Below are 25,956 nucleotides of genomic sequence, written 5' to 3'. Positions count from 1 at the left end.
AGCTCAGTACAGTGCTTTGCACACAGTAAGCACTCAATACGATTGAGTGAATGAATGAATGAATGCAGAAAGCTTCTGTAGCTCTAAATGCAGTACCCAGGCCATCTTGATAGACCCTGGGTTTGAAGTATTCAAAGTTTTCAAAAAGTTACTATATAAAATGCTTGCTGATTTCTATCAACACAATGATAATCATTTCTGAGATGGCTTTTGTTATAAGATTAATGTGAGGCCAACACAGGTACTTCTTTCAGCTAGCTTAACTAGGAGAGGAATTCATACAACAGAACAATAAAGGATTACCGCCTTGCATTATGAAAGGAAAGGAAGGAGGTTCTATAAAAAGAGAATTGTGGCCAGTCAATCAATCAATCAAGCAATAGTATTTGTTAAGCACTTACTATGTGCCAGATACTGTGCTAAGCACTGGGTCGATACAAGTTAATCAGGTTGGACAGTCTTACTTAAGCACTTAGTACAGTGCTCTGCACACAGTAAGTGCTCAATAAATACGATTGATTGATTGATTACTCCCACAGTTGGAGGGTGGGAGGCAGAGGAGGAGACTGACAAGGAACAGTCAGGGAGATAGGAAGGAAACCAGAAGACAGTCTCAGTGAAGCCAAGACTGCATAATGTTTCCAGGAGTAGGGGGTGGTCCTCCACAGTGTCAGAGGCTGTTGAGAGGTGGAGGAAGATTAGGATGGAGTAAGCGCTCAATAAATACGATTGATGATGATGGAGTGGAGGCCATAGGGCTTAGCGGGCAGAAGGTCACTGGCGACAAAGACGGCAAATAGCAATCAACCTTTCTGCAATCCCAACTTCACTGTGGGGCCTAGTGGAAAGAGCACAGACCTGTAAATCAGAGGATCTGGGTTCTAATCCCACTCTGCCACTTGTCTGCTGTGTGACCTTGGGCAAGTCACTTAACTTCTCTGTGCCTCAGTTTTCTCATTTGTAAAATGGGGATTCAGTGCCTGCTCTTCCTACTTGGAGGGCGAGCTCCACGTAGCCCAGGGATCTGTGGTCATAGTAAGTGCTTCATACTATTATTATTATTGTTCCTACTTATCATTCATTCATTCAATTGTATTTATTGAGCGCTTGCTCTGTGCAGAGCACTGCACTGAGCGCTTGGGAAGTACAAGTCAGCACATATAGAGACGGTCCCTACCCAACAACGGGCTCACAGTCTAGAAGGGGGAATACTTAGCCTGGGAATAAACTGCTCTAAGAAATAAGAGTACTGACCCTACTTATACTCTCTATTTTTCATACTAGAAACATTCGGTCAATGCAAATCGGAGCTGGGACAGTTCTTTCAACATCAGTTTGTCTATCAGTTTGACTGTAATCCTTGTCTTATCAGATTCCTTAGAATGAAACCAAGAATTGAAAGCCATGGATATAAAAGGATCGGACCATTTCAACTGACTTGATCTAATCTCTTTAAATTAGGGACTGACATTGCTAGGAGAGCTATTTTTAGACTACCCATAGGTACCGAACCCATTGTGTTTTAGGTTATCTGATTCCCTTCACAAATTCCGCAGAGCTGAGTTATTTCACAATGAACGTCTCTCTTATAAAATGGGAACCTCCGGGGCGTTTTCCTAATGACTGAAATCACGGGAAACATATCCCGTCAGTGGGGCAGGCTTAGAAAGGTTTTGATTTGCCAAGCTTTTTTGCCTTCAAACTATCGCTTCATCTGGGGCTTCCCAAAAAAGCAAACTGAAAGGTGTTTTCATGTCATGAGTCATTTCCATCAGATGTTCTTGAGGCTTCCCAAAAGACACTTTTAGAAAAGCGGGGAAGAGCAGGAACAGAACAATTTTGCAACATTACTTTCCACTGTCTACTGAAGGATTTACCACAATGTCTTCTTCCCTCAAGATGAAAACATTCCTAGATCCCTATCTGTCTGGAGGCATTACAACAGTGATGAGCCTTGTAGATCATCATTACTATTCATTCATTCAATCTTATTGAGCGTTTACTGTGTGCAGAGTACTGTACTAAGCCCTTGGGAGAGCACGATACAACAATAAGCAGACATATTCCCTGTCCACAATGAGCTGACAGACATTAATATAAAAAAATACAGATATCTACATAAGTGCTGTGGGGCTGGGAGGGGAGAGAACAAAATCACGGTCACGCGGAAGGGAGTGGGAGAAGAGGAGGGGGCTTAATCAGGGAAGGCCTCTTGGAGGAGATGTGGCTTCAAAAAGGCTTTGAAGGGGGAGAGAAATCGCCTGACAGATTCAAGCACTCAGGCAGCATGGTTCCTATTGCTCAGAGCTTTCCTTTTCAGTTCCAGAAAGGGGATGGAAAATAGCTGGAGGGAGATAGCCACCGACCTTCTCTTAATCAAACAAGGAACTGTGTGTAAAGGATCAAAGCCCAAGGAATAGCCATTACTGAAAGGGAAGATCTAAGGAGGCTATTTAAATATTCTGCTCCTGCTAGTCTTCTTTTCAAGCCTGTGCTTCCTTGGTTGGCCTCAATGCGATGTAAAATCGAGGTGCTGTAGAACTTGAGATTCCACAGATTAATCCCATTTCAAATAGCAGCATGGCTAAGTGGAAAGAGCACGGACTTCGGAGTCAGAGGTCATGGGTTCTAATCCCAGCTCCGCCACTTGTCAGCTGTGTGATTTGGGGCAAGTCACTTAATTTCTCTGTGCCTCAGTTCCTTCCTCTGTAAAATGGGGATGAAAACTGTGAGCCCCACGTGGGACAACCTGATAACGCCAGTGCTTAGAACAGTGCGTGGCGCATAGTAAGCGCTTATCAAATTCCATCATTATTAGTCAAACCTCGACTACAAGACAGGCACGTCCCACAGTACAATCAGGCTTTGAGCCTCGACGACGTGGCCGTATCCTGGGGTAAGCTTGCCCATAGATTTACGTTCAATCAGGGAGGATTCAGTCCCGATGTGCTGGCCGGGAAGTGATGCTGCAATTCCCTCTCTGACTCTTCCTCCCCTCCCACTTGCCCACTTGAGAAACAGTGCGGTCTAATGGATACAGCCCGGGACTGGAAGTCAGAAGGACCTGGGTTCTAATCCTGACTCCACTACTTGTCCGCCGCGTGACCCTGGGCAAGTCGCTTCACATCTCTGCGTCTCAGTTATCTCATTTGTAAAATGGGGATTAAGACCGTGAGCCCATGTGGGACATGGACTATGTCCAACCTGCGTAAATCAGCAAATACAATCCCGATCCCCATCCCTCCCTTCCCCATTACAACTTGTCGGCCTGGTCCTTATTCCTGACCAGAGCTGCGGGAACTGGGACAGGGATTGATGGGGGGTGAGTGGCGGAGAGGGGCAGTGGAGGAGGGGGCCCTCCATCCCAGCCCTGGTCTCGGGCCCTGTCTATCCCTGTAGCTTTGTCCAAGGCTGGGAGGCAGAGTTACCAGCCAGGAAGGGTGAGGGAGAGAGGTCTGGCAATGGCAACAGCACATGCTACAACAGGCTTTCAGTTAAAATAGAGAAAATACATACTCGAGCAGGGAGGGTGGGGGTGTAACTTGGGAGACAACGGTAGGAGTCAGACTTGGGGTCTACAGAGGAGAAGCACCATGGCTCAGTGGAAAGAGCATTGGCTTTGGGGTCAGAGGTCGTGGGTTCAAATCCCAGCTCCACCAATTGTCAGCTGTGTGACTTTGGGCAAGTCACTTAACTTCTCTGGGCCTCAGTTCCCTCATCTGTAAAATGGGGGTGAAGACTGTGAGCCCCACGTGGGACAACCTGATCACCCTGTATCCCCCAGAGCTTAGAACAGTGCTCTGCACATAGTAAGCACTTAACAAAAACCGTCAGCATTATTATTATTATTATTATTATTATTATTACAGAGGGAGGCAGGAAATTTCCTCGGAATGGGAGGTGTCGGGGGGGGTGGAGTTGGCAAAAGGATGACGATGGACTGAATCTAATGTCAAGGTGGGGCATAGCATGCTGAAGTAAATCAGAAAATAGTCGGGGTTTATCCTTGGGGTGCACATATTGCTAAGTGGTTATAACTGGAGGTACACCTGTTTTCTTCTAGACTGTGAGCCCACTGTTGGGTAGGGACTATATATGCTGCCAACTTGTACTTCCCAAGCGCTTAGTACAGTGCTCTGCACACAGTAAGTGCTCAATAAATACGACTGATTGATTGATTGACTTTCCTCCAACCTTCCACTGGAAATTTCACTGCCTAACCACTTCCTTCTCCTCCAACCCCTGCTATACTATCCACTCTGTGCCTTCCTCCCCAAACACAACTACAGTAGAACCAGGGCTTAATTTGTCTTGGAAGAGGCCCCAGGAGGCAGAAAATCTGGGATCTCGCCCATTGCTGAGTAGAACTGCTTAGCCAGAGCCAGGATGCTTGAGGGGAAGAAAGGGTAAGTTTGAGGAACAGAAGAGGAGGAGGAGAAGGAAGGAGGAGTAAAGATATTTATTGGGTGCTCAGTTGCCACAGTGCATTACGCTGTTTAAACATGAAAAACAGATGATAGACACAATTCTTGCCTAGAAGGAGTTTACACTCTAATGAAGGAGACAAAAATATTTACACTTAATCAACCAGTGGTAATTACTGAGTGCTTACTGTGTGCAGAGCACTGTACTAAGTGTTTGAGAGAGTGCAATTCAACAGAGTTGATAGACACTATCCCTGCCCATAAGCTTAGAGATGAGAGGGGGGAGACAAGCATTAATGTAAATAATTTTATAGACATACAGGTAGGTGCTGTGAAGCAAATAGCAAATGCCCAAAGGGCACAGATCCAAATGCAGAGCAAATGCACTAAACCCACAGGGGCACTAGACCCCACTGCATGGGTACCTATGACCTCCAACATGTGTGTGAATGCTACATAACTATGTAATCGCTGTACAGGTCTACACTGCTATTCTAATCCCTCTAATTTGCATCTCTCTCCACTGCCCCCTCCATTAACCCTCTGATAATTCAATAGAGTTACCGGAGAGTTACTTCAAGCTCGAGTATATATTTTTCTTTACTGAGCCAATGGAAAAAGCACAAGACCGAGAGTCAGGATACCTGGGTTCTAATCCCAGTTTTGCCACTTGCCTGCTGTGTGACCTTGGATAAGTCACTTAACTTTCATGTGTCTCACTTCCCTTATCTGTAAAGTGGAGATTGAATGGAGGATGCAACCCAATTTGCTTATATCTACCCCAGTGCTTAGTACAGTGCCTGGCACTTAGTAAGTGCTTAACAAAACCCATAATTATCATCATTATTATTATTGTTATTAATATCTGTTCTCCCTCCCTCTGAAACTAATGAGCACCAGGTGGGACAGGGGCTGTGTCTGATTTTATCTACTCCGGTGGTAGGCACAATGCTCGCCACATAGTAAGCACTTAAATACCACAATTATTATCATTATTAGATATACTCAGTGGTGCTCAAAGGTTGGGGATGCCTTCTTCCAGCAGGAAAGTGATATTAGCTAGTGGCTGCTGATTCACAGACTGACCCCAAGACAATGAAAATAGTTACTTCGCTCCTAACTCTTCTTCCTGAAAATTTCAAAAAACCTCATCAAAATTATTTTTACGGATGAAAAATCCTCTTGTCCAAATGGCTTTGAAAGATGGTTTATTCTATATTTCTGTAATATGCAGAACATGTAGAGACTGTTCCTTTTTTCCCCCCTCAGAGAATATGGTTAACAAAAACATGAATCGCCACCCCACAAATGTTTGAATGTGAAATCCGTGCTAATTGCACGAGAGGTGCTGTTAAGACAGCAAACTGACAGTTCGGTTAGGATGACAACAGCTGTTTGGACTTAATTATTCCTGATCCTATTTAAGAGCCCTGTACTCTACGTGCCAGCGATTTCGCTGCATGTCTCTTCGATTACCTGGGGGCTGAGAAGCAGGGTGAGACTACCTGGGTTGTGGTGAGAATTCATAAATTCCCAGATTAGCATCTTGAAAATTAATAGTTCTCAGGCACAGGTTCAGCTTTGGGATAGTCCTCAGAGGAAACAGTAACATGAGGTCAAGGGGGAATATTGTTTTTATCCCTAAATTGACTAAATAAAGAAAATGAGAAGCAGCGTGGCCTCGTAGATAGAGCACTGGCCTGGGAATCGGAAGGAAACCGCCCCCGCCACTTGTCTGTTGTGTGAACCTTGGACAAATCATTTAACTTCTCTGGGCCTCAGTTACCTCATCTGTAAAATGGGGATGAAGACTGTGAGCCCGATGTGGGACATGGCCTGTGTCCAACTTGATTACCTTGTATCTACCCCAGTGTTTAGTACAGTACCTGGCACACAGTAAGCTCTTAAATACCATTTTTTTTAAAAAAGGAACACAATAGGGCCACAGTGAAGCACCTAGGACTCTTTATTTATTCATTTATTTTACTTGTACATATCTATTCTATTTATTTCATTTTGTTAGTATGTTTGGTTTTGTTCTCTGTCTCCCCCTTTTAGACTGTGAGCCCACTGTTGGGTAGGGACTGTCTCTATATGTTGCCAACTTGTACTTCCCAAGCGCTTAGTACAGTGCTCTGCACACAGTAAGCGCTCAATAAATACGATTGATTGATTGATTTTGGGCTGAACAATCCTCCAGAAGTTCCCTATGAGGAGCTGACCTTGCCCCATGCTCAGAAGATGAACAGGAGGCTGGAAGCAGTGTGATCTTGTAGCCGAAGAGCCTGGGTTCTAATCCTAGCTCCGCCACTTGTCTATTGTGTGTCCTTGGGCAAGTTGCTTCACTTCTGTGCCTCAGTTACCTCATCTGTAAAATGGGGATTAAGGCTGTGAACCCTACATGAGACAGGAAAACTGTCTACCCTAATTTGCTAGTGCCTGGTGCCTAGCACATAGTAAGCACCACTAAAGTATATATATATATATATATATATACACAAATATACTTTATATACCACTAAAAAAAGGCCCACCCACCCCACAATATGAGATGGTGGGGCACAAGGAAAAGGGTCATGATATCCCTTGAACGGTAATTAGATTATAAATTCCTATGGGGCAGGGAACCTGCCAACCAAATCGGCTATATTGGACTCTCCCACTCATTTAGTAATAATAATAATAATGATGGTATTTGTTAAGCGCTTACTATGTGTGAAGCACTGTTCTAAGCGCTGGGGGGGATACAAGGTGATCAGGCTGTTCCAGGTGGGGCTCACAGTCTTCATCCCCATTTTCCAGATGAGGTAACTGAGGCCTAGAAATGTTAAGTGACTTGCCCAAAGTCACACAGCTGACAAGTGGAGGAGCTGGGATTAGAACCCAGCGCTTAGAACAGTGCTTTGAACATAGTAAGCTCTTAATAAATGCTATAAAAAAAACCCCACAACCCATGATCTTTGATTCCCAAGCCCGGGCTCTTTCCACTGAGCCACGCTGCTTAGTACAGTGTGCAATAAATACCATTAATTGATTTTTATTCTGGAGCCCCAAACCATTGTGATTAAACCTCCAGCCAAGTAGTGGTAATTATATTTGTTCAGCACTTACAGTGCACAGAGCATTGGACTCCTTATCTTCCCACCAAACCTTTTCCTGTCCCTTACTTTCCCATCACTGTAGACAGCACCACCATCCTCCCCGTCTCACAAGGCCATAACCTTGGTCTTACTACTGCCTCCTCCCTCTCATTCAAGCCACACATTCATCACTAAATCCTATTGGTTCTGCTTTTACAACATTGCTAAAATTCGCCCTTTCCTCTCCATCCAAATTGCAACCACGTTAATCCCGCCTTGATTACTCTATCAGCCTCCTTGCTGACCTCCCTGCCTCCCGTCTCTCCCTACTCCAGTCCATACTTCACTCTGCCACCCAAATCATTTTTCTAAAAAAAACATTCGGGACAGGCCTCCCCACTCCTGAAGAAACTCCAGTGGTTGCCCATCCACCTCCGCATCAAACTAAAACTCCTCACCATTGTCTTCAAAACCCGCTGTTGGGTAGAGACTGTCTCTATGTGTTGCCGACTTGTACTTCCCAAGTGCTTAGTACAGTGCTCTGCACACAGTAAGCGCTCAATAAATACGATTGATTGATTGATTCAAAACAGTCAATCACCTTGATCCCTCCTACCACAGGTCGCTGCTCGCATACTAAAACCCAGCCCACCCATTTTGCTCCTCTAATGCCAATCTCCCTCTGTCCTGGAACTCCCTCCCTCTTGATACTTGACAGATGCTCACTCTCATTCATTCATTCAATCGTATTTATTGAGCGCTTACTGTGTGCAGAGCACTGTACTAAGCGCTTGGGAAGTACAAGTTGGCCTCTTCAAGGCCTTATTGAAGGCACATCTCCTCCAAGAGGCCTTCCCTGACTACGCCCTCCTTTCCTCTTCTCCCACTCCCTTCTGCATCACCCTGACTTGCTCCCTTTTTTCATCCCTCATCCCAGCCCCACGGCACTTATGTACGTATCTGTAAATAATTTATGTATATTAATGTCTGTCTCCCCCTCTAATAACAATAATAATAATGACGGCATTTATTAAGCGCTTACTATGTGCAAAGCACTGTTCTAAGCGCCGGGGAGGTTACAAGGTGATCAGGTTGTCCCATGGGGGCTCACAGTCTTAATCTCCATTTTACAGATGAGGTAACTGAGGCACAGAGAAGTTAAGTGACTTGCCCAAGGTCACACAGCTGACAATTGGCGGAGCCAGCATTTGAATCCATGACCTCTGACTCCAAAGCTCTAAACTGTAGACTCATTGTGGGGAGGGAATGTATCTGTTTATTGTTATATTGTACTCACCCAAGAGTTTAGTACAGTGCTCTGCACTCTTTCATTCATTCAACGGTATTTATTGAGTGCTTACTATGTGTAAAGCACTGTACTAAGCGCTTGGGAGAGTACAATAGAAAAACAGACACATTCCTGCCCAGAACGAGCTCACAGCCTAGAGGGGGAGACAGTACTGACTACAGTAAGCGCTCAATAAATACGACCAAATGAATGAATCGCTGGGAGATAATACACAGGTGAGAATCACCATCATCATCATCATCAATCGTATTTATTCAGCGCTTACTGTATGCAGAGCACTGTACTAAGCGCTTGGGAAGTACAAGTTGGCAACATAGAGAGACAGTCCCTACCCAACAGTGGGCTCACAGTCTAAAAGGGGGAGACAGAGAACAAAACCAAACATACTAACAAAATAAAATAAATAGAATAGATATGTACAAGTAAAATAAATAAAGTAACAAATATGTACATATATATACATATACAGGTGCATATACATATATATATATACAGGTGCAGTGGGGAAGGGAAGGAGGTAAGATGGGGGGGATGGAGAGGGGGAGAATCACGTGCCAATCCCTGACCCTCAGGGATTCAAATCTAAAAATAAAAGGGGGAGACCGATGACATATGTACTCTCCCAAGTGGGAGAGCAGCGTGGCTTAGTGGCAAGAGCCCGGGCTTGGGAGTCAGAGGTCATGGGTTCTAATCCCGACTCCACCACTTGTGTGCTGTGTGCCCTTGGGCAGATCACTTCACTGTGCCTGTTGCCTCATCTGTAAAATGGGGATGAAGACCGTGAGCCCCACGTGGGACAACCTGATTACCGTGCATCTACCCCAGCGCTTGGCACATAGTAAGCACTTAACAATTACCAGAGTTATTATTACAGAGCTCTGCACACAGTAATAGCTCAATAACTATGCCTGACGGATTGATTTTTATTCTATTTATTTTATTTTGTTAGTATGTTTGGTTTTGTTCTCTGTCTCCCCCTTTTAGACTGTGAGCCCACTGTTGGGTAGGGACTGTCTCTATATGTTGCCAACTTGGACTTCCCAAGCGCTTAGTCCAGTGCTCTGCACACAGTAAGCGCTCAATAAATACGATTGATGATGGTGATGATTGACATACACAAAGAGAGGTGAAACAATACAAAATGTCATTAAAAGGTAGGGAGAAAGAGGGGACTAACCCCACTTTTCTTCAACTCCCACTCCCTCTTGCGTCGCCCTGACTTGCTCCCTTTGCTCTTCCCCCCTCCCAGCCCCACAGCACTTATGTATATACATATCTGTCATTTTATTTATTTATATCGATGTCTGTTTTTGTGTTGATGTCTCTCCCCCAACCCCCGCCCCCCGTGTATACTGTGAGCTCATTGTGGGCAGGGACTGCCTCTGTTGTTTCATTGTAATAATAATAATAATAATAATAATAATAATAATAATGACTTGCTCCCTTTGCTCTTCCCCCCTCCCAGCCCCACAGCACTTATGTATATACATATCTGTCATTTTATTTATTTATATCGATGTCTGCTTTTGTGTTGATGCCTCCCCCCCAACCCCCGCCCCCCGTGTATACTGTGAGCTCGTTGTGGGCAGGGACTGCCTCTGTTGTTTCATTGTAATAATAATAATAATAATAATAACTTGCTCCCTTTGCTCTTCCCCCCTCCCAGCCCCACAGCACTTATGTATATACATATCTGACATTTTATTTATTTATATCGATGTCTGTTTTTGTGTTGATGTCTCCCCCCCAACCCCCACCCCCCGTGTATACTGTGAGCTCGTTGTGGGCAGGGACTGCCTCTGTTGTTTCACTGTAATAATAATAATAATAATAATAATAATAATAATAATAATAACTTGCTCCCTTTGCTCTTCCCCCCTCCCAGGCCCACAGCACTTATGTATATACATATCTGTCATTTTATTTATTTATATCCATATCTGTTTTTGTAGTGATGTCTCCCCCCCAACCCCCGCGTATACTGTGGGTTCATTGTGGGCAGGGACTGCCTCTGTTGTTTCATTGTAATAATAATAATAATAATAACAATGATGCTATTTAAGTGCTTTCTATGTGCCAAGCACTTTTCTAAGCGCTGAGGTAGATACAAGGTAATCAGCTTGTCCCACGTGGGGCTCACAGTCTTCATCCCCATTTTACAGACCAGGTAACTAAGGCAACAGAGAAGTTAAGACTGCAATTTCTTAGGCACTTAGTACAGTGCTCTGCACACACTAAGCACAACTGAATGAATGAACGGTGACAGACACATAAAGAGAGAGGAAACACCATACCAAGACACCGTAAAGTTAAAAAAACAAAGATCTGCGGCCCGCCACCCTGGAGATTTAGGGACTCTGACTCTCCTCCCAACACTCAATTAGACCCAGTGCTTAGTACAGTGTCTGGTACCAGTAAGTGCTTAACAAATACGAGAATTATTATTAGATTATTAATATTATAGTGCTTTGCACACAGTAAGCACTTAAATACCATTATTATTGTTATTATTATTATTATTATTATTATTAAGAAGCAGCGTGGCTTAGTGACAAGAACCCAGGTTTGGGAGTTAGAGGTCGTGGGTTCTAATCCCATTTGGGCAAGTCAATTCACTTCTGTGTGCCTCAGTGACCTCATCTGTAAAATGGGGATTAAGACTGTGAGCCCCAATTGGGACAACCTGATTACCTTGTAACAACCCCAGTACTTACAACAGTGCTTGGCACATAGTAAGCACTTTCCAAGCGCTTAGTACAGTGCTCTGCACATAGTAAGCGCTCAATAAATCAGGAGGCCATCCCAGACTGAGCCCCCTCCTTCCTCTCCCCCTCCCCATCTTACCTCCTTCCCCTCCCCACAGCACCTGTATATATGTATATATGTTTGTACCTATTTATTACTCTATTTATTTTATTTGTACATATTTATTCTATTTATTTTATTTTGTTAATATGCTTTGTTTTGTTGTCTGTCTCTCCCTTCTAGACTGTGAGCCCGCTGTTGGGTAGGGACCGTCTCTATATGTTGCCAACTTGTACTTCCCAAGCGCTTAGTACAGTGCTCTGCACACAGTAAGCGTTCAATAAATACGCTTGAATGAATGAATGAATAAATACGATTGAATGAATGAATGAAGCGCTTAATAAATACCACCCTCATTATTATTATTATTTGTCAGCCGTGTGACTTTGGGCAAGTCACTTCATTTCTCTGGGCCTCAGTTCCCTCATCTGTAAAATGGGGATGAGGACTGGAAGCCCCAACGTGGGGGAACCTGATTACCTTGTATCTACCCCAGTGGTTAGAACAGTGCTTGGCACATAGTAGGCGCTTAACAAATACCATCACTATGTGGATCAGTGGAAAGAGCCCGGGCTTTGGAGACAGAGGTCATGGGTTCAAATCCCGGCTCTGCCAATTAATTTATTCATTCAATCGTATTTATTGAGCGCTTACTGTGTGCAGAGCACTGTACTAAGCACTTGGGAAGTCCAAGTTGGCAACATATAGAGATGGCCCCTACTCAACAGCGGGCTCACAGTCTAGAAGGGGGAGACGGACAACAAAACAAATTAACAAAATAGAATAAATATGTACAAATAAATTAATAATTACGTACATATATACAGGTATACATATACATATATACAATTGTCAGCTGTGGCTTAGTGGAAAGAGCACGGGCTTTGGAGTCAGAGTTCATGGGCTCGAATCCCGGGTCCGCCAATTGCCAGCTGTGTGACTTTGGGCCAGTCACTTCACTTCTCTGTGCCTCAGTTACCTCATCTGTAAAATGGGGATTAAGACTGTGAGCCCCGCGTGGGACCACCTGATCACCCTGTAACCTCCTCAGCGCTTAGAACAGTGCTTTGCACATAGTAAGTGCTTAATAAATGCCATCATCATTATTATTATTCACTTCTCTGGGCCTCAGTTCCCTCATCTGTCAAATGGGCAGTGTGAGCCCCCCCCCGCCCCAGCCCCCGTGGGGCAACCTGATCACCTTGTAACCTCCCCAGCGCTTAGAACAGTGCTTTGCACATAATAAGCGCTTAATAAATGCCATCATTATTATTATTCTTCACTTCTCTGGGCCTCAGTTCCCTCATCTGTCAAATGGGGAGTGTGAGAGTGTGAGTCCCCCCCGTGGGGCAACCTGATCACCTTGTAACTTCCCCAGCGCTTAGAACAGTGCTTTGCACATAGTAAGTGCTTAATAAATGTCATCATTATCATTCACTTCTCTGGACCTCTGTTCCCTCGTCTGTCAAATGGGGAGTGTGAGCCCCCCCCGTGGGGCCACCTGATCACCTTGTAACCTCCCCAGCGCTTAGAACAGCGCTTTGCACATAATAAGCGCTTAATAAATGCCATCATTATTATTATTATTCACTTCTCTGGGCCTCAGTTCCCTCATCTGTCAGATGGGGAGTGTGAGCCCCTCCGGTGGGGCCACCTGATGACCCTGTAACCTCCCCAGCGCTTAGAACAGTGCTTTGCACATAGTAAGCGCTTAACAAATGCCAATATTATTATTAGAACAGCGCTTTGCACATAGCGCTCAATAAACGCCACCATTATTATTATTATTATTATTATTATTATTCACTTCTCTGGGCCTCAGTTCCCTCATCTGTCAAATGGGGAGTGTGAGCCCCCCCGGTGGGGCCACCGGATCACCTTGTAACCTCCCCAGTGCTTAGAACAGTGCTTTGCACATAGTCAGCGCTTAATAAATGCCATCATTATTATTATTATTATTCACTTCTCTGGGCCTCAGTTCCCTCATCTGTCAAATGGGGAGTGTGAGCCCCCCCAGTGGGGCCACCTGATCACCTTGTAACCTTCCCAGCGCTTAGAACAGTGCTTTGCACATAGTCAGCGCTTAACAAATACCAATATTATTATTATTAGAACAGCGCTTTGCACATAGTAAGCGCTCAATAAATGCCACCATTATTATTATTATTATTCTTCACTTCTCTGGGCCTCAGTTTCCTCACCTGTCAAATGGGGAGTGTGAGCCCCCCCCCGTGGGGCCACCTGATCACCTTGTAACCTCCCCAGCGCTTAGAACAGTGCTTTGCACATAGTCAGCTTTCAATAAATGTCATTATTATTATTATTATTATTCACTTCTCTGGGCCTCAGTTCCCTCATCTGTCAAATGGGGAGTGTGAGCCCCTCCCGGTGGGGCCACCTGATCACCTTGTAACCTCCCCAGCACTTAGAACAGTGCTTTGCACAGAGTCAGCGCTTAATAAATGCCATCATTATTATTATTATTATTATTATTATTCACTTCTCTGGGCCTCAGTTCCCTCATCTGTCAAATGGGGAGTGTGAGCCCCCCCAGGGGGGCCACCTGATCACCTTGTAACCTCCCCAGCGCTTAGAACAGTACTTTGCACATAGTCAGCGCTTAACAAATACCAATATTATTATTATTAGAACAGCGCTTTGCACATAGTAAGCGCTCAATAAATGCCACCATTATTATTATTATTATTCTTCACTTCTCTGGGCCTCAGTTTCCTCACCTGTCAAATGGGGAGTGTGAGCCCCCCCGGTGGGGCCACCGGATCACCTTGTAACCTCCCCAGTGCTTAGAACAGTGCTTTGCACATAGTCAGCGCTTAATAAATGCCATCATTATTATTATTATTATTCACTTCTCTGGGCCTCAGTTCCCTCATCTGTCAAATGGGGAGTGTGAGCCCCCCCAGTGGGGCCACCTGATCACCTTGTAACCTCCCCAGCGCTTAGAACAGTGCTTTGCACATAGTCAGCGCTTAACAAATACCAATATTATTATTATTAGAACAGCGCTTTGCACATAGTAAGCGCTCAATAAATGCCACCATTATTATTATTATTATTCTTCACTTCTCTGGGCCTCAGTTCCCTCATCTGCCAAATGGGGAGTGTGAGCCCCCCCAGTGGGGCAACCTGATCACCTTGTAACCTCCCCAGCGCTTAGAACAGTGCTTTGCACATAGTCAGCTTTCAATAAATGTCATTATTATTATTATTATTATTCACTTCTCTGGGCCTCAGTTCCCTCATCTGTCAAATGGGGAGTGTGAGCCCCCCCCGTGGGGCAACCTGATCACCTTGTAACCTCCCCAGCGCTTAGAACAGTGCTTTGCACAGAGTCAGCGCTTAAGAAACGCCATCATTATCGTTATTATTAGATGATTGTGATTATTAGAAGCCCAATCCAACGGCCACCCCCTGCTCCCCTCAGCTCTTGGCCAAGGCCGTCGCGCGCCCCTCCAGTGAGGAGCGGGGTGGGGGAGGGGAGGGGAGGGCGGGGGCGGCGCATGCTCAGTCGGTTCCGTTGGCCCCCCGCGCGCGCGTTACCTGGGAATCCCGGAACTCCACCACCACATTCTCGCTGCTCCAACGCGCCGCCATGGCCGCAGCGCCCGCGGCCCCGACCTCCGCACGCAGGACGCACGCGACCCTCAGGCCCCGCCCCCTCCTCGCCAGCTCCGAACGCCATTGGCCTTCCCGTCGAGGAGGCCACGCCCCCTCCTCGAGCCCCGCCCCTTCGACGCTATTGGCTCCTCCCACTGACGGCGGCCTGAGCTCCGTCACGCAGGCGCACTTGGGGCCTCGCCACGCCCCTGCCGTGGGGGCTGTCGGGAGTTGAAGTCCGGAGGCTACTAGGGCCTGAATCAATCAATCATCATCGTCATCATCAATCGTATTTATTGAGCGCTTACTATGTGCAGAGCACTGTACTAAGCGCTTGGGAAGTACAAGTTGGCAACATATAGAGACAGTCCCTACCCAACAGTGGGCTCACAGCCTAAAGAAACATATTTATTACTCTATTTATTTATTTATTTATTTATTTTACTTGTACATTTCTATCCTACTTATTTTATTTTGTTGGTATGTTTGGTTCTGTTCTCTGTCTCCCCCTTTTAGACTGTGAGCCCACTGTTGGGTAGGGACTGTCTCTATGTGATGCCAATTTGTACTTCCCAAGCGCTTAGTACAGTGCTCTGCACATAGTAAGCGCTCAATAAATATGATTGATTGATTGATTAAAAGACTAAAGTCTAAAACTCTAAAAGACTGAATAATCAATCAATCAATTGTATTTATTGAGCGCTTACTGTGTGCAGAGCACTGTACTAAGCGCTTGGGAAGTACAAGTTGGCAACATAGAGATACAGTCCCTACCCAACAGTGGGCTCACAGTCTAAAAGACTACAGTCTAAAAGTCTAAAGGACTGAATAATCAATCAATTAATCAATCAATCAATCAATCAATCGTATTTATTGAGCACTTACTGTGTGCAGAGCGCTGTACTAAGCGCTTGGGAAGTACAAGTTGGCAACATATAGAGACAGTCCCTACCCAACAGTGGGCTCACAGTCTAAAAGACTAAAGTCTAAAAGTCTAACAGACTGAATAATCAATCAATCAATCAATCAATCAATCAATCGTATTTATTGAGCGCTTACTGTGTGCAGAGCACTGTACTAAGGGCTTGGGAAGTACAACTTGGCAACATATAGAGACAGTCCCTACCCAACATTGGGCTCACAGTCTAGAAGGGGGAGACAGAGAACAAAACCAAACATATTAACAAAATAAAATAGAATAGAATAGAATAATAATAATGATGATGGAATTTATTAATAATAATAATTATAATAATAATAACGATGGCATTTGTTAAGCGCTTACCATGTGCAAAGCACTGTTCTAAGCGCTGGGGAGATACAAGGTGGTCAGGTTGTCCCACGGGGGGCTCACAATCTTAATCCCCATTTTACAGATGAGAGAACTGAGGCCCAGAAAAGTTTAGTGACTTGCCCAAAGTCACACAGCTGACAAGTGGCAGAGCCAGGATTTGAACCTATGACCTCTAACTCCAAAAACCGTGCTCTTTCCACTGAGCCACGCTGCTTCTCTATTCAATCAATCAATCGTATTTATTGAGCGCTTACTGTGTGCAGAGCACTGTGCTAAGCGCTTGGGAAGTACAAGTTGGCAACATATAGAGACAGTCCCTACCCAACAGTGGGCTCACAGTCTAGAAGCGCTTACAATGTGCAAAGCACTATTCTAAGAGCTCACCTCCTCCAGGAGGTCTTCCCAGACTGAGCCCCCTCCTTCCTCTCCCCCTCCTCCCCCTCTTCATCTCCCCCGCCTTACCTCCTTCCCCTCCCCACAGCACCTGTATATATGTATATATGTTTGTACGGATTTATTACTCTATTTATTTATTTTATTTGTACATATTTATTCTATTTATTTTATTAATATGTTTTGTTTTATTCTCTGTCTCCCCCTTCTAGACTGTGAGCCTCCTGTTCTAAGAGTTGGGGAGGATACAAGGTGATCAGGTTGTCCCAGGGGGGGCTCACAGTCTTAATCCCCATTTGACAGATGAGGGAACTGAGGCCCAGAGAAGTTAAGTGACTTTGGGCAAGTCACTTAACTTCTCTGGGCCTCAGTTCCGTGGCACTTAGTACAGTGCCTGGCACAGCGTAAGCACTTAACAAATGCCATTAAATGCCATTAGAGAAGCAGCGTGGCTCAGTGGAAAGAGCACGGGCTTGGGAGTCAGAGGTCATGGGTTCAAGTCCCTGCTCTGCCAATTGTCAGCTGTGTGACTTTGGGCAAGTCACTTCACTTCTCTGTGCCTGTTACCTCATCTGTAAAATGGGGAATAAGACTGTGAGCCCCACGTCAGACAACCTGATCACCTTGTATCCTCCCCAGCGCTTAGAGCAGTGCTTTGCACATAATAAGCGCTTAACAAATACCATCATTATTAAAAAATAGAGTCCTTGACAATGAAGGAGTCAGGGGAGGACAATTTATATCAAAGATCATAGGCGTTCAACCCCTTAAGGAGCATTTAGAACATGCCAAACCCGCTACCTTCCTCTCCATGTTGAACCTTGAAGTTGACCCTGAAATGATTTGGCCTCCATGCCCCAGTGGGTCACTGAATGGCAGAGACAAGAAAGTGCGTGCAGCCCTGCGAAGTCCATTTACAGTATAATAAATTCCTTCATGCCATTTCTGGGTGGAGACTCATCCATCTTTCCAGATGGGAGACTCCATCATCATTATTTGACCCCCGCGATCCAAATCATTCGGTCCTCATTCATTCTCAATCCATATTTGTCAAGTGCTTAGTGGCGAGGCAGAAACTGATGCTGCACAGAGGATTCAGAAGGACAAAAGATGCAGTCCTTCCACCAAAAATTCAAAATCTCAAGGCCGCTTATGGCCGCTGCCTTCTGGAATCTTTCTCTTCAAATTGCTCTCGGAAGCAACAAACCAAGCAGGATTTTCAAAAACAAGCATCCCAAGACCCTTCTGAAAGAATGGCAACCAGCGAGTCACGTACCCAGCCTGCAACCAAGGCCAACAGAGGACATATTTGAAATCTACAAAGGGTGTTGACAGGTATGCAGAATTATTTTTCATTAAATCCCACAAGACAGGTGACTAGAGGATACTCAATCAGTCAATCAATAGTAGTATGTATTGAATGCCTACTGGATGCACAGCACTGTACTAAGTGCTCAGGAGAGCAAAATAGAGTTAGAACACACAATCCCACCCTCAGGGAGCATACAGCCTAAGAAGGGGATAAACAAAATAAATTTAAGAAATAAATGGTTCATTCAATCGATGGATTGGTTAATGGTATTTATTTGCTTGTATCAACCCCAGTGTACTAAGCACATAGTTAAGTGCTTAACAAATACCATCATCATTATTATTATTATTATTGTTACTATGGTGAGAGGGCATTGTACTAAATACGTGGCACAGTTCAATAAAGGTACACAGGATCCCCACCCTCAAGGAGCTTACGCTAAAATAAATTACAGATAGAGGAAGCGGTAGATACAAGGATACGTACATAAATGCTGTGGAGGTGGGTTGATTATTAAAGTGTTTAGAGGGTGTGGACACAAAGTGCATAGGGGATGCAGAAGAGAAGGGCAGGGGAGATGCGAGGTTGGTCAGGCAAGACTTCCTGGATATGAAATGAATCTGTAGATGAGAAAATGATCATGAAGTTAAAGTTGGTTGTTTCAAGGCAAACAAACTAATAAAAGATTATACACTGTTCAGTAAGCATAGGGAATTTGATACTATGGGGAACTGCACACTGAGAAAATATCAATAAGTTATAGAAAGCATTGGATAAATGTGTGTCTTCTGCTGACTCTTCCTTTGCCTCCTCTGCTAAATATGATATCTCTAAAGATTCTTTGCTGGATCCTCTCCTCAACTTAAACTTGCTCTCTAGGGAGTTCATTTGCTCCAATGGCTTCAACTACCCCCTCTAGACTGTAAACTAATTGAGGGCAGGGAATGTGTCTGCTAACTCTAGCGTACTGTAGTCCCCCAAACGTCTAGTACAGTGCTGCACACATAGTAAGCATTCAATACTCAATCGAATTTAATTCATTCATTCAATCGTATGTATTGAGCTCTTACTGTGTGCAGAGCACTGTACTAAGCGCTTGGGAAGTACAAGTTGGCAACATATTTAATGAGTGCTTAGTGTGTGCAGAGTACTGTATAAGTGCTTGGGAGAGTACAATATAACAGAGTTGATAGTATGTTCCCTGCCCACAATGAGCTTACAGTCAATAAATACCATTGATTGATTGATTGATGTAAATGATGCTCACTTGTACCTCACTATCTCTGATCTCTCTTCTCTGCAATGTGATTTGCTTCCCTTATTCACCCCTCCCTCAGCCCCACAGCATTTATGTACACATCTGAAATTTATCCATTCATTTATTCATTCATTCAATCGTATTGATTGAGTGCTTACTGGGTGCAGAGCACTGTACTAAGCACTTAGGAAAGTACAACCCAATAATAAACAGTGACATTCCCTGCCCACAATAAGCTTACAGTCTAGAGGCAGGGAGAGCGACATCAATGCAAATAAATAAAATTACAGTTATGTAAATAAGTGCCATGGGGCTGGGAGGGGGGACGAGCAAAGGAAGCAAGTCAGGGTGATGCAGAAATGAGTGGAAGATGAGGAAAAAAATATTTCTATTAGTGTCTCTCTTCCCCCCCTAGACTGAGAGCTTGTTGTGGACAGGGAATGTGTCTGTTTTATTGTTGCCTTATACTCTCCCAAGTGCTTAGTACAGTTCCCTGCACACAGTAAGTGTTCTGTAAATGTAACTGATTGATTGTGGAGAACTATGGCCGCATGATTACTTTAAGCAAGTTTGGGGAGCACTATTTGAGACAGAATAGTGCGCCAACTCCGTTTTATTGTCATAATAATATAAAAATAATGATGGTATTTGTTAAGCGCTTACTATGTGCGTACTGTCCCCGTCACCTATTACAGTGCTCCGCACACTGTAAGGGCTCAATCAATGTGATTGATTAATTAATCGTTTTTAGGACCTTTCCTGGCCTGCCCGTGGCTTCCAAAACAGCCGTGGAGTCTTTTAGCCTCTCTGTGATTCCGGGAGGACTTTGAAGTGGAGGGGCCAAATTGGTAACCCCTCCCCACAAGCTCACAAGCCCCACAGCTCAGAACAGAACATAGTAAGAGCTTAACAAATACCATAATAATTATTATTATTATTTTGAAAATAGGCCCTGGCAATTGATCTGACCCAAGGAGTTACATGCAGAAAAACGGGGTAATTTCCTTCGCGTGAAATTTCCCACTTTGTAATCAAGATCCAGACAATTTAGAGGTAGGGTCAGAGGGCCTGCATAACCAAGTCACGTAGTTGGTAAAGGACCATTGGCAAGCAGAGTAGTTAAGAAGCGCAGGTCTGTGCAGTGAATGGCAGATGTTCTCTGCCTTTCCTCTGCCTCCTGTCTTCCTGTGCTTTATTGTTAATTACCCTTTGTTCCTGGGTTCTCCATTTAATTTATTTTTGTTCCAGTGAAGCGGGGAAAATGGAAAGAGCTGGGAGGCGGTGACATCTCACCAGGCAAGGAACAGCAGCTGGACTCCTGCCCACGGAGAGGAGGAGCTCACAGGCTCCCTGCTGCTAGGCAGACTTGCTGAGTGGCAAGGCCTTGATTTCCATGGCTGCTCTCTGGGCTGGCAGGGTTGGCGGAGGGATGAAGCTAATTTACCTCACTGAGGTTGAGCAAATTTTGAATTTTCCAAAATCCCGTGAGTGCCAAGAACCCCAGGCTGTGACTTACCCAATCACTATTTCCAAGGTTTATTTGTTTTTTTTTAACCTCTGGGGACTATGAGTCCACTAAGCAGGCACATTTGCAGATAGACTCCACAACCAACGTTATACCAGTTTTCATTGCTTCTCTCCTGGGAGATAGATGAATATTATAAATCGCATTTCAGAATTGAGGTGCAGAACAGAGGAGAGGCTTGCCCAAGGTCACACAGGTTCGGGGATGATGAGAAGATGAACACTCATGGCCCTCAGACCCAGTTTCTGTCTTTTCTACTTCTGAGACCTATATCTTAAATGTTTCCTCCATATTGATCTGATGCCCAGAGTAAACCACGAAGAAAAATGAAACAAGGGAGATTGGAAGCAGAGTAAAACTGATCAGTCTTTGCAGTTTATTTTATAGTATCTGATCCTTGCAGATTTGTCTTTGTAAATTGAGGAAGGACCGATCTTTTTTTTTAAAAAAAGGCCCGACCAATCTGTTCAGAGAAGCAGCGTGGCTCAGGGGAAAGAGCTCAGGCTTGGGAGTCAGAGGATGCGGATTCTAATCCCGGCTCTGCCACTTGTCTGCTGTGTGACCTTGGGTAAGCCACTTCACTTCTCTGTGCCTCAGTTACCTCATCTATAAAATGGGGATTAAGACTGTGAGCCCCACGTGGGACAACCTGATTATCTTGTATCTACCCCAGTGCTCAGAACAGGGCTCGGAACATAGTAAGAGCTTAACAAATACCATAACTATTATTATTATTTTTAAAATAGGCCCTGGCAATTGATCTGCCCCAAGGAGTTGCGTGCAGAAAAACAGGGGTAATTTCCTCCGCGTGAAATTTTCCACTTTGTAATGTCAGGTATGAAGGAGGGAGGTGTGAGGAGTGGCAGTTGTGAGTAATACCAAATGTACCAGGGGGAACTGAGGAGCCGACGTGAGCGGGGGGGGGGGGGGGGGGGGGCATTTAGCAGTTATGAATAATATCTAATAATAATAGTATTTGTTAAGTGCTTACTATGTGCCAAGCCCTGTTCTAAGTGTTGGGGTAGATACAAGAAGATATGCTGCTTTGAGAAGCAGTGTGGCTCAGTGGAAAGAGCACGGGCTTTGGAGTCAGAGGTCATTCATTCATTCATTCATTCAGTCGTATTTATTGAGCGCTTACGGTGTGCAGAGCACTGGATTAAGCGCTTGGGAAGTCCAAGCTGGCAACATATAGAGACGGTCCCTACCCAACAGCGGGCTCACAGTCTAGAAGGGGGAGACAGACAACAAAACAAAACATATAAACCAAATAAAATAAATAGAATAAATATGTACAAATAAAATAGAGTAATAAATACGTACATACATATATACAGGTGCTGTTGGGAGGGGAAGGAGGTAAGACAGTCAATCAATCAATCAGCCATATTTATTGAGCGCTTATTGTGTGCAGAGCACTATTCTAAGCACTTGGGAAGTACAAGTTGGCAATATATAGAGACAGTCCCTACCCAACAGCAGGCTCACAGTCTAGAAGGGGGAGACAGACAACAAATCAAAACATATAAACCAAACCAAATAAATAGAATATGTAGAAATAAAATAGAGTAATAAATACGTACATACATATATACAGGTGCTGTTGGGAGGGGAAGAAGGTAAGACAATCAATCAATCAATCGTATTTATTGAGCGTTTACTGTGTGCAGAGCACTGTACTAAGCGCTTGGGAAGTACAAGTTGGCAACATATAGAGACAGTCCCTACCCAACAGTGGGCTCACAGTCTAGAAGGGGGAGACAGAGAACAAAACCAAACATGTTAATAAAATAGAGTAGATATGTACGTGTGACTTTGGGCAAGTCATTTCACTTCTCTGGGCCTCAGTTACCTCATCTGTCATCCCCCTGGCCTGGAATGCCCTCCCTCCGCCAATCCGCCGAGCTAGCTCTCTTCCTCCCTTCAAGGCCCTACTGAGAGCTCACCTTCTCCAGGAGGCCTTCCCTGACTGAGCCCCTTCCTTCCTCTACCCCTCGTCCCCCTCTCCATCCCCCCAACTTACCTCCTTCTCTTCCCCACAGCACCTGTATATATGTATATATGTTTGTACATATTTATTATTCTATTTATTTATTTATTCATTTTACTTATACATATCTATTCTATTTATTTTATTTTGTTAGTATGTTTGGTTTTGTTCTCTGTCTCCCCCTTTTAGACTGTGAGCCCACTGTTGGGTAGGGACTGTCTCTATATGTTGCCAACTTGTACTTCCCAAGCGCTTAGAACAGTGCTCTGCACACAGTAAGCGCTCAATAAGTATGATTGATTGATTGATTGATCTGTAAAATGGGGATTAAAACTGTGAGCCCCCCGTGGGGCAACCTGATCACCTTGTCACCTCCCCAGTGCTTTGCACATAGTAAGCGCTTAACAAATCCCATTATTATTATTATTATTATTACAAGTTAAATTAGGCTGTCCCACTGGGGCTCAGGGTCTTAATCCCCATTCTACAGATGAGCTAACAGGCACAGAGAAGTTAGGTGACTTGCTCAAGGTCACACAGCAGACAAGTGGCAGAGGTGGGATTAGAACCCATGACCTCTGACTCCCAAGCCCGGGTTCTTGCATCCATGCAGCCACCAGGGGGCACCGTGGGGCTGACGTGAGCCGGAGGGGCCCTTAGCAGTTGGGGGTAATACCAAATGCATCCACCAGGGGGCGACGGGAGCCGGAGGGGCCCTTAGCAGTTGGGGGCAATACCAAATGTATCCACCAGGGGTCGACGGGAGCCGGAGGGGCCCTTAGCAGATGTGTACCCTACCAAATTCATTCATTCATTCAATCGTATTTATTCATTCATTCACTCAATCATATTCATTGAGCACTTACTGTGTGCAGAGCACTGTACTAAGCGCTTGGGAAGTACAAATGCATCCACTAGGGGTCGACGTGAGCCGGAGGGAACCTTAGCAGTCGGGGCAATACCAAATGCATCCACCAGGGGGCGGCGTGAGCCGGAGGGGCCCTTAGCAGTTAGGGGCAATACCAAATGCATCCACCAGGGGGCGACGGGAGCCGGAGGGACCCTTAGCAGATGTGTACCCTACCAAAGTCATTCATTCATTCAATCGTATTTATTCATTCATTCATTCAATCGTATTCATTGAGAGCTTACTGTGTGCAGAGCACTGTACTAAGCGCTTGGGAAGTACAAATGCATCCACTAGGGGTGGACGTGAGCCGGAGGGGCCCTTAGCAGTTGGATGTAATACCAAATGCATCCACCAGGGGTCGACGGGAGCCGGAGGGGCCCTTAGCAGATGTGTACCTTACCAAATTCATTCATTCATTCAATCGTATTCATTCATTCATTCAATCGTATTCATTGAGCACTTACTGTGTGCAGAGCACTGTACTAAGCGCTTGGGAAGTACAAATGCATCCACTAGGGGTCGACGTGAGCCGGAGGGGCCCTTAGCAGTTGGGGATAATACCAAATGCATCCACCAGGGGTCGACGTGAGCCGGAGGGGCCCTTAGCATTTGGGGGCAATACCAAATGCATCCACCAGGGGTCGACGGGAGCCGGAGGGGCCCTTAGGAGATGTGTACCCTACCAAATTCATTCATTCATTCAATCGTATTTATTCATTCATTCATTCAATCGTATTTATCCATTCATTCATTCATTCAATAGTATTCATTGAGCACTTACTGTGTGCAGAGCACTGTACTAAGCGCTTGGGAAGTACAAATGCATCCACTAGGGGTCAACGTGAGCCGGAGGGACCCTTAGCAGTCGGGGCAATACCAAATGCATCCACCAGGGGGCGGCGGGAGCCGGAGGGGCCCTTAGCAGTTGGAGGTAATATCAAATGCATCCACCAGGGGTCGATGGGAGCCGGAGGGGCCCTTAGCAGATGTGTACCCTACCAAAGTCATTCATTCATTCAATCGTATTTATTCATTCATTCATTCAATCGTATTCATTGAGAGCTTACTGTGTGCAGAGCACTGTACTAAGCGCTTGGGAAGTACAAATGCATCCACTAGGGGTGGACGTGAGCCGGAGGGGCCCTTAGCAGTTGGATGTAATACCAAATGCATCCACCAGGGGTCGACGGGAGCCGGAGGGGCCCTTAGCAGATGTGTACCTTACCAAATTCATTCATTCATTCAATCGTATTCATTCATTCATTCAATCGTATTCATTGAGCACTTACTGTGTGCAGAGCACTGTACTAAGCGCTTGGGAAGTACAAATGCATCCACTAGGGGTCGACGTGAGCCGGAGGGGCCCTTAGCAGTTGGGGATAATACCAAATGCATCCACCAGGGGTCGATGTGAGCCGGAGGGACCCTTATTAGTTGGGGGTAATACCAAATGCATCCACCAGGGGTCGACGGGAGCCGGAGGGGCCCTTAGCATTTATTCATTCATTCATTCAATCGTATTTATTGAGCGCTTACTGTGTGCAGAGCACTGTACTAAGCGCTTGGGAAGTACAAGTTGGCAACATATAGAGACGGTCCCTACCCAACAGTGGGCTCACAGTCTAGAAGACTGTGAACAGTTGGGGGTGTTACCAAGTGCATCCATCAGGGGTCGACAGGAGCCGGAGGGGCCCTTAGCAGTTGGAGGTAATACCAAATAATAATAATAATAATGATGGCATCTATTAAGCACTTACTATGTGCAAAGCACTGTTCTAGGTGCTGGGGAGGTGACAAGGTGATCAGGTTGTCCCATGTGGGGCTCACAGTCTTCATCCCCATTTTACAGATGAGGTAACCGAGGCCCAGAGAAGTGAGGTGACTTGCCCAAAGTCACACAGCTGACAATTGGCGGGGTCGGGATTTGAACTCATGACCTCTGACTCCAAAGCCCGGGCTCTTTTGCTCTGAGCCACGCTGCTTCAAATGCATCCACCAGGGGGGTCGACGTGAACGGGAGGGAATTAGCAGTTGTGGA

The 25,956-nt window shown here is 45.1% G+C and overlaps 1 protein-coding gene across 5 annotated transcripts in view; it reads right to left on the bottom strand.

Moving 5' to 3' along the window:
* Positions 1 to 15,233, bottom strand: part of WDR59 (WD repeat domain 59) — a 77,300-nt gene extending 62,067 nt beyond the window's left edge. For all 5 annotated transcript variants that reach the window (XM_038754551.1, XM_038754552.1, XM_038754553.1 and 2 more), the window contains exon 1: positions 15,180 to 15,233. In XM_038754551.1, coding sequence (XP_038610479.1) covers positions 15,180 to 15,233 — 54 coding nt within the window. The remainder of the gene's footprint in view (positions 1 to 15,179) is intronic.
* Between the last annotated feature and the right edge of the window lie 10,723 nt (positions 15,234 to 25,956).

Source organism: Tachyglossus aculeatus, chromosome 11 (genome assembly GCF_015852505.1).
Source record: "Tachyglossus aculeatus isolate mTacAcu1 chromosome 11, mTacAcu1.pri, whole genome shotgun sequence".
Lineage (NCBI taxonomy): Eukaryota > Metazoa > Chordata > Mammalia > Monotremata > Tachyglossidae > Tachyglossus > Tachyglossus aculeatus.
This window is presented reverse-complemented; position numbering and strand designations above follow the sequence as displayed.